Below are 16,056 nucleotides of genomic sequence, written 5' to 3'. Positions count from 1 at the left end.
AAAAAAAAAAAAAAAAGCCCAAAAAACAAAAAAACCCTCTGATCTATGTTGCAAAGGTTGTGCTTGGTCGCTCAGATAATTGCCGTAGAAACTGTCTGAATTTAGTCCTTGTATCTGAGAGAAATCCTGACAAATGGCAAAAATTCCACGCAGATGGTTGAACCAACTATTACAGGTAGTTCAGATAAAATGCCACAGAATCCTCTGGAAATGTATTTCAATTCTTTTCCAAGTATTGTTTGTGAGGAAACCTATGTGTCTGGCGTGGTGGTTTCAGGCAATTTCAGTGATGAAGGATGGCTTCCCATCAGCACCGTCGCAACCCATGGTACGCCATTCATGAGTGGTATTGTGTCCATGGAAGGAGGAAGTGTAGGTGGGACCTGTTTGAGAGACCAAAGTCCTCTTTTGACATAATCCTAGCATTAGTGTAGTTTGCCTTGAATCATTCGGGTAAAAGCTTTGCCTTGCTGCCTCATTTGTCCGTGAGAATGTTCCTGTGTAGGCTGTTTTTAGAATATTTTCATTAGTGGACCACCAAAAGTTGGGAATTATGAAGAGAAATGTCTTGTTGGACAATGTTTACAGTTTTGACTAAGCAAACGTGGGTGTCAAAATGAATTTTTGACCAACAGTGTTCCAAATATTAACTCACTGAATCTCTTAACTCTCAAAGGTAGGTATTATCATTATCCCTACTTTACAGTGAGTAGACAGAGCCACAGGTCAGCCGATGGAGGGGTTAAGACCCAGGCCAGCCAGTGTAACTCCCGGGTCTACGCTCCTAACAACCGCATAGTGTGGTAGATTTGTCTTCAAATAAATCATGGCACCCTACGTGTGGTAATGGAAAGCAATGACTTCTACTTCCCACTGGAAACCCTCGGTGAGGGGCAGGACTAAATGTAAATGACAAAATAAAGGATAAGTACATTTGTTCTTGTACTTCCTAGGTTCCATTCAAACATCCCAGACAGTGGTTTCTCTGAGCATCTGGATCAAAATAAGACATTCCTTTTTTTTTATTTGCTTTTCTATCATTCAACTTGTGTGTTTTTTTTTTTTGAAGACTAAAAGTGTTGAAACAAAACAAAACAAAACTCAGTTCAAGAAGAGATGATCTGGTTCGATCAGTTCTGGGTTATGTACTGAGCAGAAATCTGTTAGTGTATTCAAAGGAGAAACAACTCTTTTCATCAGCAATAAAAATGTATTACAAAATAAAGCTTTGAGTGTTGAATGAGTTTCCTTTTTTTTTTTGAGACGGAGTCTTGCTCTGTTGCCCAGGCTGGAGTGCAGTGGCGTGATCTGGGCTCACTGCAAGCTCCGCCTCCCGGGTTCACGTCATTCTCCTGCCTCAGCCTCCCGAGTAGCTGGGACTACAGGCGCCCGCCACCATGCCCGGCTAATTTTTTGTATTTTTTTTTAGTAGAGACGGGGTTTCATCGTGTTAGCCAGGATAGTCTCGATCTCCTTACCTCGTGATCCACCCGTCTCGGCCTCCCAAAGTGCTGGGATTACAGGCTTGAGCCACCGCGCCCAGCCGAATTTCCTTTAATATATCATGTTTATTGAAAGCTCTTACAGGGAAGAACAAATTATTAAGATATCCATGTTAGGTAATCATAAATACTTTAGAATTTACCCAACATCTGATGAGGGCTTGATATATGCAAGGGATAGTATGAAGAGCCCTGAGAAGTTAAAAATATATATAACAATTTAAAAATAAGGCCTCTGCCCTTAAGGATTTTATTTAATAGTGGCAATAATGCTAACAGATAAATAATTTTTAAATATATATATATATATGTCAGAACTGGCTTTGAGAGAAAGACTCGCTGGAAATCAAGGAAGATTTCATGAAGAAAGTAGGGCTTAGGTCCTAGCTCCATGAAGGTAGACCCTGTACCCCTTTTTTTGGTATCCCAATTCTTAGCACGGTATCTGGGTCATACTAGAAGTGGTGTAGTTCAATGCTATTTAAATAATTAAGTTGAACTTAGATGGTAAGATATGAGAAGCAGAAATGAGGAAACGTCTGCATCCAACCTCATTAAGCAAATATCCATTGTCCATTTTCTCCAGGCCAGGCCTTGTGCCAGGTGGGGAGAGCAGCAGGGGTGAGACTTTGGCTGCCAGAGAGCTCGGGGTACAAAGTCCATCTGGGTGGAGGCGTGACTGGGTGCGGGAAGGGAGTGGCAGATAAGGCTGGAAGAGTTGGGAGCAGCATTTGAAAGATCTTGAATGCTGAGGAGTTTAAGGAGAAAGATCTCCCAATGTGTCATTATTGCCTGTATTTTTACTCATATTAAGCAAATACAGATTGATAGCTGACCACGTGCATTTTGCTAATATTACAGAAAACCATTTTGTTAGATATCAATTTATTCATTTATAATTGATAATATCATCTTGCAATATGCTAGAACCTGAGGTTGTTACTTGTTTGTATGTGTTTTCAAACCAAATACGTAGTCTAAAGCAGTAATGTCTCATTTGTTTATGAGTTAATTCTAAAATGTTTGGATGTGTCAACCAAATTAGCTATGTTGCAAAAGCTAACTTTTAAACATTCAAGGAATTTATGAATCTAGGAGTCCTGAAGGGTTTTAATCCTAGCTTTTCCTTAAAATAGTTGTGGAATTTCAGGGCAAGTTGCTTAATTTATATAGCATGTATAAATATATATACATATATGATATTTATATATCTCTACGACTCTCTCTCTGTCTATGCTCCATGTCATACATCTATATCTAGGTAGCTATCACACTGTGTAAGGCACAGTAGCAAGCGTTGAAATTCCAGAGTTTAAACTTTGGAATTGATAATCTGGTTGGAGGCAAGGTAATGTCACTTCCTAGCTGTATGTATTTAGGCAAATTGCTTGACTTTGAACCTCGATTTTCTCACCTACAAAATGAGAAGAACAATTCCCCAGCTCATTATATCTGAGAAAATCATAAGAGCACAAACTTTTTTTTTTTTCCTTTTTTTTTTTTTTTTTTTTGGAGACAGAGTCTCATTCCATCACCCAGGCTGGAGTACAATGGTGTGGTCTCGGCTCACTGCAACCTCTGCCTTCTGGGTTCAAGCAATTCTCCTGCCTCAGCCTCCCAAGTAGCTAGGACTACAAGTGCCCGCCACCACCCCTGGCTAATTTTTGTATTTTTAGTAGAGACGGGGTTTCACTATGTTGGCCAGGCTTGTCTCAAATTGCTGACCTTGTGATCTGCCCACCTTAGCCTCCCAAAGTGCTGGGATTACAGGCCTGAACCACACCATGCCCGGCCAAGAGGACAAACTTATTATTGAGCAATTGCTATGTGTTTTCCATGTGAAGAGACTGAGGCACCAAAAGATGAAGTACTATATCCATAGACACATAGCTATAGAGAGCAGTGTTGGGTTGCTAGGCCAGCTTTCTGACTCGAAGCCTACCTGCTGTACTACTCTGTTACTGTTTTTATTTTTAATTTTTATTATTTTGTTTTTGTTTTTTGAGACACGGCCTCACTTTTTCATCCAGGCTGCAGTGCAGCGGCGCAATCACAACTGGCTGCAACCTCTGCCTCCTGGGCTCAAGTGATCCTCCCACCTCAGCCTCCCAAGTGAAGTGACATCATTGTCTGGGCTAAATACCCCAGGTCATCAGGGCAGGGAAATAGAAAACCCGGGCAAACAAGAAGTGAGTTTAAGAGCAGAGGTTTAATAGGCAAAAGAAAGAGAAAGGAGTTTAGCTCTGTCTCCTGCAGAGAGGGGGTGCCACCCAAGTGGGTCTTCCAGGTTTCATGGCGAAATGGCACGGGGTTTTAAATATGAGCTTGAGGAGGTGGTATCTGATTTACACAGGGCTGGAGAGATTGGTTGGACCAGGTGTGATGTTTGCATAGTGCGTGAAGAAGCTGGCCATCTCACTCTAATCTTTTATTATGCAGATAGGTTCTCTACCTGGCTAGCGCCATATTGTCTGTTCCTTACTGTACACATGGTTTACAAAGTAAGGGGAAGATGGAGCCGCCATGTTGAACGTGCCTGGCCCCCAGGTGGCATTTGCCTATTGGCAGAGCTGCTGGCATTCACCTGTGCAAACTTCCAGCTTGCTTATCTATGTCTGCAGCTCGATTCTACAGGCTGCTCTTTGTTAGAAAAGAAATGATTTGGGGGCTGCTTTTTGTTAAAAGGAAACCTTACTGAGTACTGTTACCCTCACTATCTGCCTAAATAATTTCTTTCTTTCTTTTTTTTTTTTTTTTTTTGAGACGGAGTCTTGCTTTGTCGCCCGGGCTGGAGTGCTATGGCCGGATCTCAGCTCACTGCAAGCTCCGCCTCCCGGGTTTACGCCATTCTCCTGCCTCAGCCTCCCGAGTAGCTGGGACTGCAGGCGCCCGCCACCTCGCCCGGCTAGTTTTTTGTATTTTTAGTAGAGACGGGGTTTCACCGTATTAGCCAGGATGGTCTCGATCACCTGACCTCGTGATCCGCCCGTCTCGGCCTCCCAAAGTGCTGGGATTACAGGCTTGAGCCACCGTGCCCGGCCTAAATAATTTCTTTCCACCTCCTGTATCACAAGTAGCTGGGACTACAGGCAATGCATCACCACACCTGGCTAATTTTTGTGTTTTTAGTAGAGACGGGGGTCTCGCCATGTTGGCCAGGCTGGTGTCCAACTCCTGAGCTGAAGCGACCCACCTGCCTCGGCCTCCCAAAGTGCTGGACTTATAGGTGTGAAACACCGTTTCCAGACTGTTACTGTTTTTAAAGACCTCTCTGCAAATCTACATCCTGGGTGATGCTTAATAAGGGATTGTTTCTTTATCTCCCCGAACATTAGTGAGGCTAAAATGAAATAGCATTTTTACCCTTTAAAGTTCAAATATAAATTATGCAAATATAGGGCATGTCAATTTTTTAGGATCTAAATTTTTAGAGTGGTTAAAATGTTAGTGAAATATTTTCCATGCTGGTGATATTATGTGCTCAATGTAGAAAAACTTTAAAGAATAAGATGATGAGTAAACCAAGATTATTCCTAATCTCTAGAGATAATAAAGTGATTGGAATTTTAGTGAAATAAATACATTGAAAAAATTTCCTTGACTCAACTGGGCATGGTGGCTCATGCCTGTAGTCCCAGCACTTGGGAAGGTCAAGGCAGACGGAGCACAAGGTCAGGAGATCGAGACCATCCTGGCTAACATGGCAAAACCCCATCTCTACTAAAAATACAAAAAATTAGCTGGGCGTGGTGGCAGGTGCCTATAGTCCCAGCTACTCAGGAGGCTGAGCCGGGAAAACGGCGTGAACCCAGGAGTGGAGCTTGCAATGAGCCAAGATCGCGCCACTGCACTCCAGCCTAGGCGACAGAGTGAGACTCCGTAACAACGGAAGTGTGTGTGTGTGTGTGTGTGTGTGTGTGTGTATGTGTGTGTGTGTGTATATATATATATATATATTTCCTTGACTCTATCTTTTGGGGAGAGGGTAGTCCAAACTCATGACAGGTAACAACACTGTTTTTCAGGCCATGTGGAAAATTTATCTCACATCTTAAAATCAATTAGTCATGACATGTCTCATAGTGAAAGTTATAATCTCTGTGAAATGGGAAGCCTTAAGGAGGAAGGGAAAAACAATATCAGACAGGAGAAAATAAGGACAGAGTTCAGATTTTTGTTTGATCTCTTTTGGAATAGTAACAAGTAAATTTTTTCTTAGATTTATTGCATAGGTAATGATAATATCTAGAAGACCAAAGAGGCAGTTGGTGACATCTTTGAATGAAGAATTGTGAGCATTCTTGAGTTCTTGTCACTTGCGGGATCTCATACGTTTGTGGCTTTGAATCAAAGTGTATAGTTATCCTGGCATTTGCCAAAATACATCTTCTCCATCTGTATAATAGGATTGAAAAGAATAAGCATTGCTGGCTGGGCACAGTGGCTCACACCTGTAATCCCAGCACTTTGGGAGGCCAAGGCAGGCAGATCACCTGAAGTCAGGAGTTCGAGACTAGCCTGGCCAACATGGTGAAATCCTGTCTCTACTGAAATACAAAAATTAGCCAGGCATGGTGACATGCACTTGTAATCCCAGCTACTTGGGAGGCTAAGGTGGGAGAATTGCTTGAACCCAGGAGGTGGAGGTTGCCGTGAGAAGAGATTGCACCATTGTACTCCAGCCTGGATGACAAAGTGAGACTCCGTTCCAAAAAAAAAAAAAAAAAAAAAAAAAAATCCAAAACCAAAACAAACACTAATTGTCTATCATTTAAGACACTGAAATGAAGAAGATCATAACAGAGCAAAGCAGTTAGAGAAAAATGGAATTACTGTGAGCATGTTTTGAGATGTTGGCTTGCATATTGCTATGGATTATGTATATGAAGTTTCTGGAAGACTGGGCTGCTCCATACACTGGAGAGGCTGGCCTTTTGGGATACCATTTTACTAGGTTTATAACTGGATATCATCCATTGATTATTACTGATGGGAAAGACATGATTTTAACAGACTGGTAACTAACCATTTTTTATTTCTGGTTTCTTCACAGGAATTTGAATAAAGAAAACTATGATACTTCAGGCCCATCTTCACTCCCTGTGTCTTCTTATGCTTTATTTGGTAAGAGAAGAGGGTGTTCTTCTGTATTTATTTACTAGAATATTTTCTGCTATCTTTCTACCCCACACCAGGGAAAGAATGGCTATTATTACTTAAAAAAAGATGATCTATCAAAATTAAGTTGTTGTATAGAATGGAAACATAGCTTTTTCCACTGTGATATTTTTGATGAAATGGCTACAAATCACATGTCTGCCCTCAACTAGGGGATGCATTTTCTTTCCAGCTCTTAAAAGCCAGTACCAGTTATGGGTAATGTTGGAAACAAATCTATCTATGTACAGCTCAGGGAATCTGGAATGACATTGCACTGATACATGAATTAGCCTGTGTCCCTTAATCTTGACTTTCTTTTTTAAACTTTGTGCATGAAAACTTACCACCAACACATCAAGAAAAGCATTTTCTCTATTTTCAGCCCTGCTCTGCTCTATACTTTCAGGCCTGTTCTGCTATATACTTTTCTTTTCATCAATGGTTTGGAATTTTCTGGTTGTCTTTAACCATTTGTTGGGTTAACCCTATTGACTGACAGGCTTCTAGAGCTTGGAGCTGAATAGGAACTGGGGAGTCCTCACCCTTGACCTTGGGGTAAACAGTAGGTGCCTTTTTTTTTTAATCTATGTGACTCCTGAAGTTCATAAAGGTTGCCCCCAAAATTGCTGTATTATGAAACAAGATTATAAGATTTAGGGGAAGCATTTGCTTTTTTTTTTTTTTTTTTTAAAGAAGGAATCTTCTAGATCCTCATACCTCAAACCTTATTTCCTTTCTTCTGGGATCTATAAATAATACATCAAATTGCAAGTCCCAAAAAATGCCCTAGAGCTCACATAGTGACAGCGTGAAATGGAATGAAACTTGAAAACTATCAGAATCTTCCTCCTGGGGGAAATCTTCAGTTCAAATTTTATGAGAGGCCTGAGTCCTCACAGCCTGCAGGTTCGAAGCCTGTCCCCAGGACTGTGGAAGGGCTGGATCAAACATCCCCATTTGACCTCTCTCCTCATCCCACCTCCTCAAATGCCCTTTGTCACCTATGTTATCCCAGGGTAGTGGTAACCAGACATGGTTTCAAACTCGGTGCCTCCACTACCAGTGATAGGAATTTGGTGAGTTACCTAAGCTTCGAACCTCAGTTTTCTGCCCTGTGAAATGGATCTAATAATAGTACTTGTCTTATGGGGTTTTGTGGCAATTCAATGAGATACTGCATTTACAAAGCTCTTGGATCAGTGACTGGCAGTTAAACACACAATAAACATTAGCTACTGTAATTACTACAGCATTTTAAGTGTTGTGTCTACGTCCATATGGACCCTGACCTCCATGAAGAACGGACTATGTTTTTACCACCTTTGTAGATTCAGCACTGAGAACACTGCTAAATTATTTAATAATAATACCAAATTATTAGGTCTCATTTGCTTCTTGTCTGAGATGGGAACATGCATTTTTATTCCTGGATGAAAGGTGAAAATAAGGTTTCCTTCTCTACTCTCACCCCTGTGAGATTTCTATCTAGAGTGAAAATACTGCCCAACCACTGCTGGCAGCAGTGCATTGCCCAGGTGAGAGTCACAAGCACAGCTGTCTCTGGGTGAAGTCAGGGAGTGGGATTTCAGGGGTATTGAGAGGGAGCCACTTCTCCCTCCTACCTCTTTCCAACACCTCTTCTATGAATACTGGAAATTTGCTTGAAGAATCTTGCCTTCTGCATAGGGCTTTATTCAACAGAGGCATTAATTTACTTCAGGCTGCGAGTAGATCTTTTCTTTTCCAAGAGATAGATTTATCAGAGGGTTGGAAACATAAACATAGCATGGATGTACTTCAGGGGCACCAAAGAGAGAATGAATAAGTGATCCATGGTTTGGGAAATGGTACTGACTAGGGAATCAGAGGAAACCAAGGCAGAGCCATCTGTTTTGGAGTTATGCCTGGGACTTCCAGAAGGAAGATGAGTTTGGTACAAAACTACATAGTCACTGCACTGAGCTCCTGACGGAGCTACCAGGTAGGTGAACCTGGCAATTGCACATGTCCTTTGGCCTGGAAGGCAGTGTAACAATGTGGTTAAGAGTTGGGGCTTGGTGGTCCAATGGCACTGGCTCCAGTCTGGAGGTAGCTCTATCTCTGAATGCTTTGCCTCTACATTGGACTTCTCTGGAGATACTTTCTTGAAAGGATTTGTCAGAAGAAATGGTGTTATGTAGTGATCTAGTCTCATTACTGCCACATAAAAGATGCTAAAAATGACTTTAAGATGGCAGTTCCATTCTCTTCCTTTCGCCTCTTTGTGCAAGATGGAAAATGCTATTCCCTCCAACTTCTGCATAAAACCGCCCTCTTGCTCTTTCACAAGTTTCCACCACACTGTCCTTCCCACTTCTGGAGAATGTGGCTTGATGATTCACAGTGTGCACATGCACTTTGAAATCTTTATAGCCCCAATAGCCATGTTAATTGGCAGGAAGAGAGATTTGTTGCCCTGATACGAGCACGCAACTTTGAACCCTGGAACCAAGACTTGATTCTCATTTTCTGATGGGTGAGTCAGCTTGTTCTTGTTGGAAAAGTGCAGCCTTGTTTGTGTGTGGCTAATGTATTTTTCACTGGTGTGACTAACTGAAAGACTGACTGCTTGCTGACATGAGTGCAAAGCTGATGAAGATAGTTGGTTGCTAAGCAGCAGCTCCACAGAAAGCACTGACCTCACTTAACCAACCATGGTGGTACCTGGACATCTGTCTTGCCCACCACCCAGTTCTTATGCCCTACCTTCTAGAGGAGTTGAAGGAACAGGAAAAGATGTGGAAAAGGAGTGAAAGGGAAGAAGAGCTCCCAAAGGAAGATAATCTTAGAAAGGAGGAGATGGGCTAGAAGTCTGGCAAAATTACTTTGTGAGTTAAGAATGCATTTTCTTGGCTGGGCATGGCAGCTCATGCCTGTAATCCCAGCACTTTGGGGGGCTGAGGTGGTGGATCACCTGAGGTCAGGAGTTCGAGACCAGCCTGGCCAACATGGTGAAACCCCATCGCTACTAAAAATATAAAAAATTAGCCAGGCATGGTGGTGGGCTCCTGTAATCCCAGCTACTTGGGAGGCTGAGGCAGGAGAATCGCTTGAACCTGGGAGGTAGATATTGCAGGGAACCGAGATCATGCAACCATACTCCAGCCTGGGCAACAAAAGCAAAACTCTGTCTCAAAAAAAAAAAAAAGCATTTCCTTGCAAGTAACAGGAAATTTGATTTATTTGACTTTAGAGCATTTTAAATAAATAGGGGTTTATTTTCCTCAGATAACAAGAAGTCTGAAGTAGGCAATCCAGGGCAGGTTTAGCAATTACATGATGTTGCAGAGACTTGGGCTACTTTCTCTTTGCTACACCATTATTTGAGCTGGTTTGTCCTCTCAGGGTTCATCATGACTGCCCCAACTGCAGACACAAGGTCCATTGTCTCAGTAAGAGCCACAGGAAGGGCAATGGCAGCCACAACTACCCTTTTTTTAAAATCAGGAAAATAGAAGCTTGACCACCCCCGATGGACTTCCCCTCTCATTTCATGAACCAGAACTGGGCCACTTGGCCACCTTCCTAGCTGCAAGTGAGTGTGGGAAAGGGAACACTTGGTTTAGCAGCCTCTGTGGTGGGAGGCAGCAAGGGAGAGGGTTTGGCAGTGGCCCAGGGGCAGCAAATCTAAGGCCCTACCACAACTCTGAGAACAGACCAAACTTCAAAGCCCCTGTGTTCTCATTCTTTATTGCTCTTTTGCCAGACAAATCCAGCACCCAACTTAGTCAAGATTCCCCAAACTGAGGGATCCAGCAAAGACCTTTCTCTGATCACTGGTATATTGATGGCTTTTGGGTACTCTCAGCAGGGAGCAGTTTCCTTGGCAAGCGTGTGCTTGCTTTCCCTAAATAACTGGAAAGAAAATGGTTTTCCCCCAACCTAGTGGCACCTGGAAATCTGTCCTGCATACCCAGTTCAGGGAGTGAGAAGACTTTTTACTCTTTTATTTTTGTTGTCTAGCTCCAAAAGCCATTGACTTGCCACATCATGCTTCTGATTTCAATCTCTTTCACCCCTGATTTCCACCACAAATGGGAAACCCAAAGACCTGCCCAGGAAGGAGAGAAGGCCAGCATGGGGATGAGACACTGAATCCCTGGTCCTAGAGGGTGCCCCAACATGGGTGCATGACTGGCTGTCCCTTCCTGTTGGCACCCACTCCATCTGCCTTCACAGGTGCTGTTGTGGTGAGGGCTATAGTGATGCTCCCCATGTTCTGAGACTGGGAATGGTGGGAGTCACACTCTCATGCACATCTTCAGTGCAGCCCGCTAGCTTTCCCTCCAGGTTGTCTTGGCTATTTCACCTGCTCTGGTGGGTGCTGGTGCGTAGAGGCTGAGAAGGCCGGTTCCAGAGTTGCAGGTTCAAATCTTGCTTCCAGCCACTATGTAGGCAAATAGTTTAACCTCTTTGGGTCTTAGTGTCATCACCTGTAAAACAAGGGAAACAATAGTAACTTCCTCCCAGAGGGTTGTTGTCAGGATTAAATGTGCTTAGGACAGAGCTCCACATGTACTAACTTAGCAAGTGTGAGTCACTCTTCTTACCATCCCAGCCACACTCACTCCTACTCCAGTCTTGACTTGGGTGTCTGCAGAGCCTGCTTAGCTTTCAGGTTTAGGGTCTTTGGATTTTAGAACCATTGTGAGGCTACTGCTTAAAGTAAACATTTTGTGCTTTTATTGTTTTTTTCTAAATGAGTGTAAAGAGCTAATCAAATGTTAAAATAGTAAGCTTTGCTTAAAGTTATCATTCAAATTCAGATTCAAATTTGGCTAAAACTTACTGTGTAACTGTGCCAAGCAAACTTTGTACTAAATACATCTACATTTTCTTCCTCCCCCTTATAAATTCAAAACTCTAGAGTGCTGGCAATCTGCTATAAATGTCCTTATAAAATAAAAAGAGTGGAGGGAGGTTTTTTATGAAGCTGGAGTAAAAACATACAGAATTTAGAAGACAGTGTGGGATTGTGGAAGGCCATGGGCTCTAGTTCAGTTAGGCCTGAGCATGTGTGCTGTGTTAGCCTTTTTAAGCTTCATTTGTAATATGGGGATGTTAACATTCTTCTCATAGAGTGATTCTTGTCATCTCATATTCTTCTCAGATGTTTAAGAAAAGCAACGCAAAGGTTTGTAACAAGCTACTTTGACGTGGCAGAGCTTCAACAGCTATTATACTCTTTTCTGTTTTGATCAGATTTTGGCCATGATAGAATCCTATGTTTCATATATTGGTGCTGGAAACCCTAATAAAATCACAAGTGACACAGACACATTCATATAAGATGCTAATTTTCTCTTTTTTAACAGGCAACTGGATATGGCCAAGAGGGGAAGTTTAGTGGACCTCTGAAACCCATGACATTTTCTATTTATGAAGGCCAAGAACCGAATCAAATTATATTCCAGGTAAAAGCTACCCTTGATCACTGTCCTCTTGCTTTTGTATGCTCTCTTGGTGGACTTTTACTCCCTTATCTATTGTACATCAGGAAATAAAATAAAGGCATGACATTCTCATTATCAAGAATGATTTCAGAAGCTAAGTTAAACAGAGAGATGAGTGGCCTCAGTATCATAAGAATTGTACCTGACATTCTATTTAGACTTCCTCAGTCATCTCTGGGACGAGTGCTTCCAGCCCTCCACAGGGAGCTTGGTGCCTGCAGGCTCTGCCTCTCCCCTAGAGTAGAAAGGAAGCCTGTCTCTGGAGAGGTGAATGACCACTCACCCTCGAGGTTGTCTGATCAATGAGCTTACTGCTTCAAGTACTGGAAGATACGGCTTCTCTGGACTCAGTGCTAGAATGAGCTTTCTGGCCAGAGGCCTGCCTTTTCCTCACCACCTTCTCTAAGCCCCCACCTGGGCCATTGCCAAGGTGTGCTGGGAGGTGGATGTTTTGTTTAGTTAGATAACCATGAACAGTATCAGATGGAGTGGCAGTCTGCAGGTGGGAGTAAGGGAAGGGACCTAAGTCCCATCTGAAGTGCTATTAAAGACACAGAAATAATCCTGGAAATGCAGTGGAGAAGGGGAAAACACTACTGTATTTACCACATCTCCCCCGAGAAAGTCACTTGGCCCTGAAATGATTGGAGGATGCTGATGAACCTCTTGGGGCTGCCAGTGACCCCTCCCCATCCCATGAACCAGGGAAGTGGCAGAGGTTGCTGAGCTACCGTCTAAGGCAAGTGTCCTCCATTAACTGCCAAAAATTTACAGACGGTCCTCTGTGTCTGTGGGTTCACGCATCAGCAAATTCAACCAACAGAGAATCCAAAATATTTGGGAAAAACAATAAAAATAATACAAATGTAAAAATACAGTATAACAATCATTTATATAGCATTTACATTGTATTAGGTATTGTAAATAATCTAGAGATGGTTTAATGTACGTGGGAGAATGCGCGTAGGTTCCATGACCATAATACACCACTTTAAATAAGGGTCTTCAGCATCTGTGGATTTTGGTATCTGCATGGGTCCAGTAATGATCCCCCACCGATACCAAGGGACAACTGTATTGTGCTGGACATTTCCCCTCCACAGAGGAGAGGCTGAAAGCTGTCTCTCCTCCCCTTTCTTTCACTGGTACCAGCTTAGGGCAAAGGGCCCCTGAGTAAGAGCTAGCAGGAGCATGCTTGCATGTCTATGCAGCCCGCTGAGGTAGGGTCTTATAAGGGGCCTCCACCTCTCCAGTCAGGGAAGTCAGGGCCTGAGGAAGCAGTGAATGTGTTGAGAGGAGTTAACTTGGTGAGGAACGGAGGGAAGAGAGCTTAGAAAAGGCCCGGAATGGATGGCTGCCCTCTGCCAGGAGAGGGCAGGGGACATACCGAGGACTGGCAAAAGGCCATGCAGCTAGGGAGGATGGAGCCAGGAGGAGCAGGTTGGAGAGGAGGCCACAGAGACAGGGAGGATGCTGACTCTTAAGGATCTTGAGTTTTTCTCAAAAGCAATGGATCTGAATCAAGACTCCATTGAGAAAATGTCACTCTGGCTACAAACTAGAGGAAGAAAGAGAGGATTCAGGGAACTGGCTAGGAGACTCTGGCAGGGGCTCACACAGAGTTGAGTTACTTACTTTCTCTCACAGACTTTCTTTTATGAATCATGTACGGAGTGACTACTGTATATACCAGGTGCTCTGCTGGGTACTGGGGATATGGGATGACCCCGACTCCATCCCTGCCCCAGTGAGCTTACCAGCCAGTAAGAGAAAACTAACAAGGAAACAGACACATGCACTGAAGTTTCTCATGGGAGGCTGGTGGGATGTGGAAGGGGCAGAGGGTAAGTGAAGAAAGAGTGACTGATTTTTATTTATGTTTATTTTTTAATTGACAAAATTGCATATATTGTGTACAACGTGTTTTGAAGTATATATAGAGAGAAATGACTCAATCAAGCTAATTAACATATGCATTATCTCACTTATCTCCTTTTTGTGGTGAGAACACTTAAAATCTAAGAATGATCAGTTTCAAGTGAAGATGGTAGTGAGTGAACAGAAGAGGTTTCATTGACCCCTAAACTGAGTATTCAAAGACGAGCAGGCACTCACAGTCGGGAAGAAGGTACTGAGTACAGGATGGGAAAAAGCCTGGGGGTGTGCACTTGTCAAGACAATGACAGCTGGCCTGTGGGCCAGAGTCTAGGGTGGGAGACAGGATGCAGTCAAAGGTCTGCGTGCCTGCTGAGGTCAGCATGGGCTGGACTAGCCCTTCGTCCTATAGCAGGCTGCAGGGTGCTGCTGGAGTGCTTCAACAAGGAAAAGCATAACTAGATTTGTGCTGTAGAAGCTTACTGTGTGATCACTCTGAGTGTAAGCTGAAAGGCGGTTGAGCCTACAGCCTTAAAAGAATCTTAGAAAACTATTTTCAATAGTTCAACAGGAAGTGATGGAGGCCTGGTTTGAGTAACTATAGAGGTCTGAATGTTGGTGTCCCCACGAAGTTCGTAAGTCGAAGCCTAATCTCCAGTGTAATAATATGAAGAGTTACGGTCTTTAGTAGGTGATTAGATCATGAGGACTCTGCCTCTATGAATAGGATTAGTGCCCTTATAAAAGAGGCCTGGGGGAGCCTCTTTGCCTTCAGTTTGTATGTTACTGAATGAGCACAGGAGGTGAAGGAACAGAAAGAAGGATAACTCTTAGGTCTCTGGCTTGCTTGACTGGGTAGTTAGTGGTGTCACTGAGTGAGAAACAGAGAGAGTTTAGAGATTTAGAGAAAAGTGAATGAGTTTTAGGCTTGTTGATTTTAAGGTTATCTGTGGGGCAGCCAGATGGAGAGGTCTAAGAGACAGTGTTAATATGGGTCTGAAGATACAGATTGGGGAGCCTTCCTCATGTAGGTGCCAATTGAGTGCTTGGGTGTGGCATAGACGCCTGTCTGTGGTGAGTTATCTCAACTGCCCTTCGGGGCTAGCTGAGTGATAAGCCATCTGGAGAAAAGAAAAACAACAGCCAAACAACAACAACAACAACAACAAACAGATATGATTAAAAAAACCACTGCACAAATATGAAATCAAAAGTTTTCTGATACTTGTCTTTAGTATTTGGGACAAGAGGAAGGAGTGGGGACTGTGGCAAACTGAGAGTAAGTCAAAAGGGGATAGGCTCAATTTAGCTCCAGACAATTTTCACAAGTTAGAATTTGGGTACTACTGTACTAGATTTTATCATTTTTCTAGAAAAGCCATTAAATTTTATATTTATATAAAATTCACTGATATAAAAAAATGGCATAGTTTTTTTTTGTTTAAATTACAAGCTAAATAAAACATATTTGTGAAACAAAGTTTGTGGCTACTTCTGAGATTTCTGTATGAAAAGACTCAAGGTCAAAATAGAGTAGGTGTTCTATGAGCACAGGTCCACACTCCATTGAAGGGAATCAGGATTGTACATAGATGCAACCTTCAACTTACAAGCTTTACAACTGACAAACATCCAGACCTAGAAACTGTTTGGTAGGATCATTCCAGAGTCTCTGAGGATACTAGCCAGTAAAAATCATTCCTTGGGCTGCTCCATGTGTTTTTTGTTTTTCTGTTAGCCATGCTGCAAAGTTATCCCTTCTTGGCAGGAAATGATAGCCTGGTTATCATGCTTCAATGTTTCTTCTTTATAGGTGTGTGTGTGCGTGTATGTTGGGTTGGGGCGTGGGGTTGGGATGATGGAGTAGTGAGTAGAAGATGAAGGGGATTTTCTTTTTAGAATCACAGAAGCTTCATGCTAGAAAAGACACTGGAGAGTTTTGGTACCGACCGCTTGTTTTAAAAATGGGGAAACTGAGGCTTAAGTTAGTTAATGGCAGAGCCAACAATAGAACACAGGTCTCCTGA

The 16,056-nt window shown here is 42.8% G+C and overlaps 1 protein-coding gene across 2 annotated transcripts in view; it reads left to right on the top strand.

Moving 5' to 3' along the window:
- CDH17 (cadherin 17) overlaps positions 1-16,056 on the top strand; it is a 90,262-nt gene that overhangs the window by 17,599 nt on the left and 56,607 nt on the right. For both annotated transcript variants that reach the window (XM_023222866.2, XM_023222865.2), the window contains exons 2-3: positions 6,556-6,626; positions 12,017-12,115. In XM_023222866.2, the coding sequence (XP_023078634.1) occupies positions 6,576-6,626; positions 12,017-12,115 (150 nt within the window). In that variant the 5' untranslated portion in view covers positions 6,556-6,575. The remainder of the gene's footprint in view (positions 1-6,555; positions 6,627-12,016; positions 12,116-16,056) is intronic.

Source organism: Piliocolobus tephrosceles, chromosome 7, assembly GCF_002776525.5.
Source record: "Piliocolobus tephrosceles isolate RC106 chromosome 7, ASM277652v3, whole genome shotgun sequence".
Classification (NCBI taxonomy): Eukaryota; Metazoa; Chordata; class Mammalia; order Primates; family Cercopithecidae; genus Piliocolobus; species Piliocolobus tephrosceles.
This window is presented reverse-complemented; position numbering and strand designations above follow the sequence as displayed.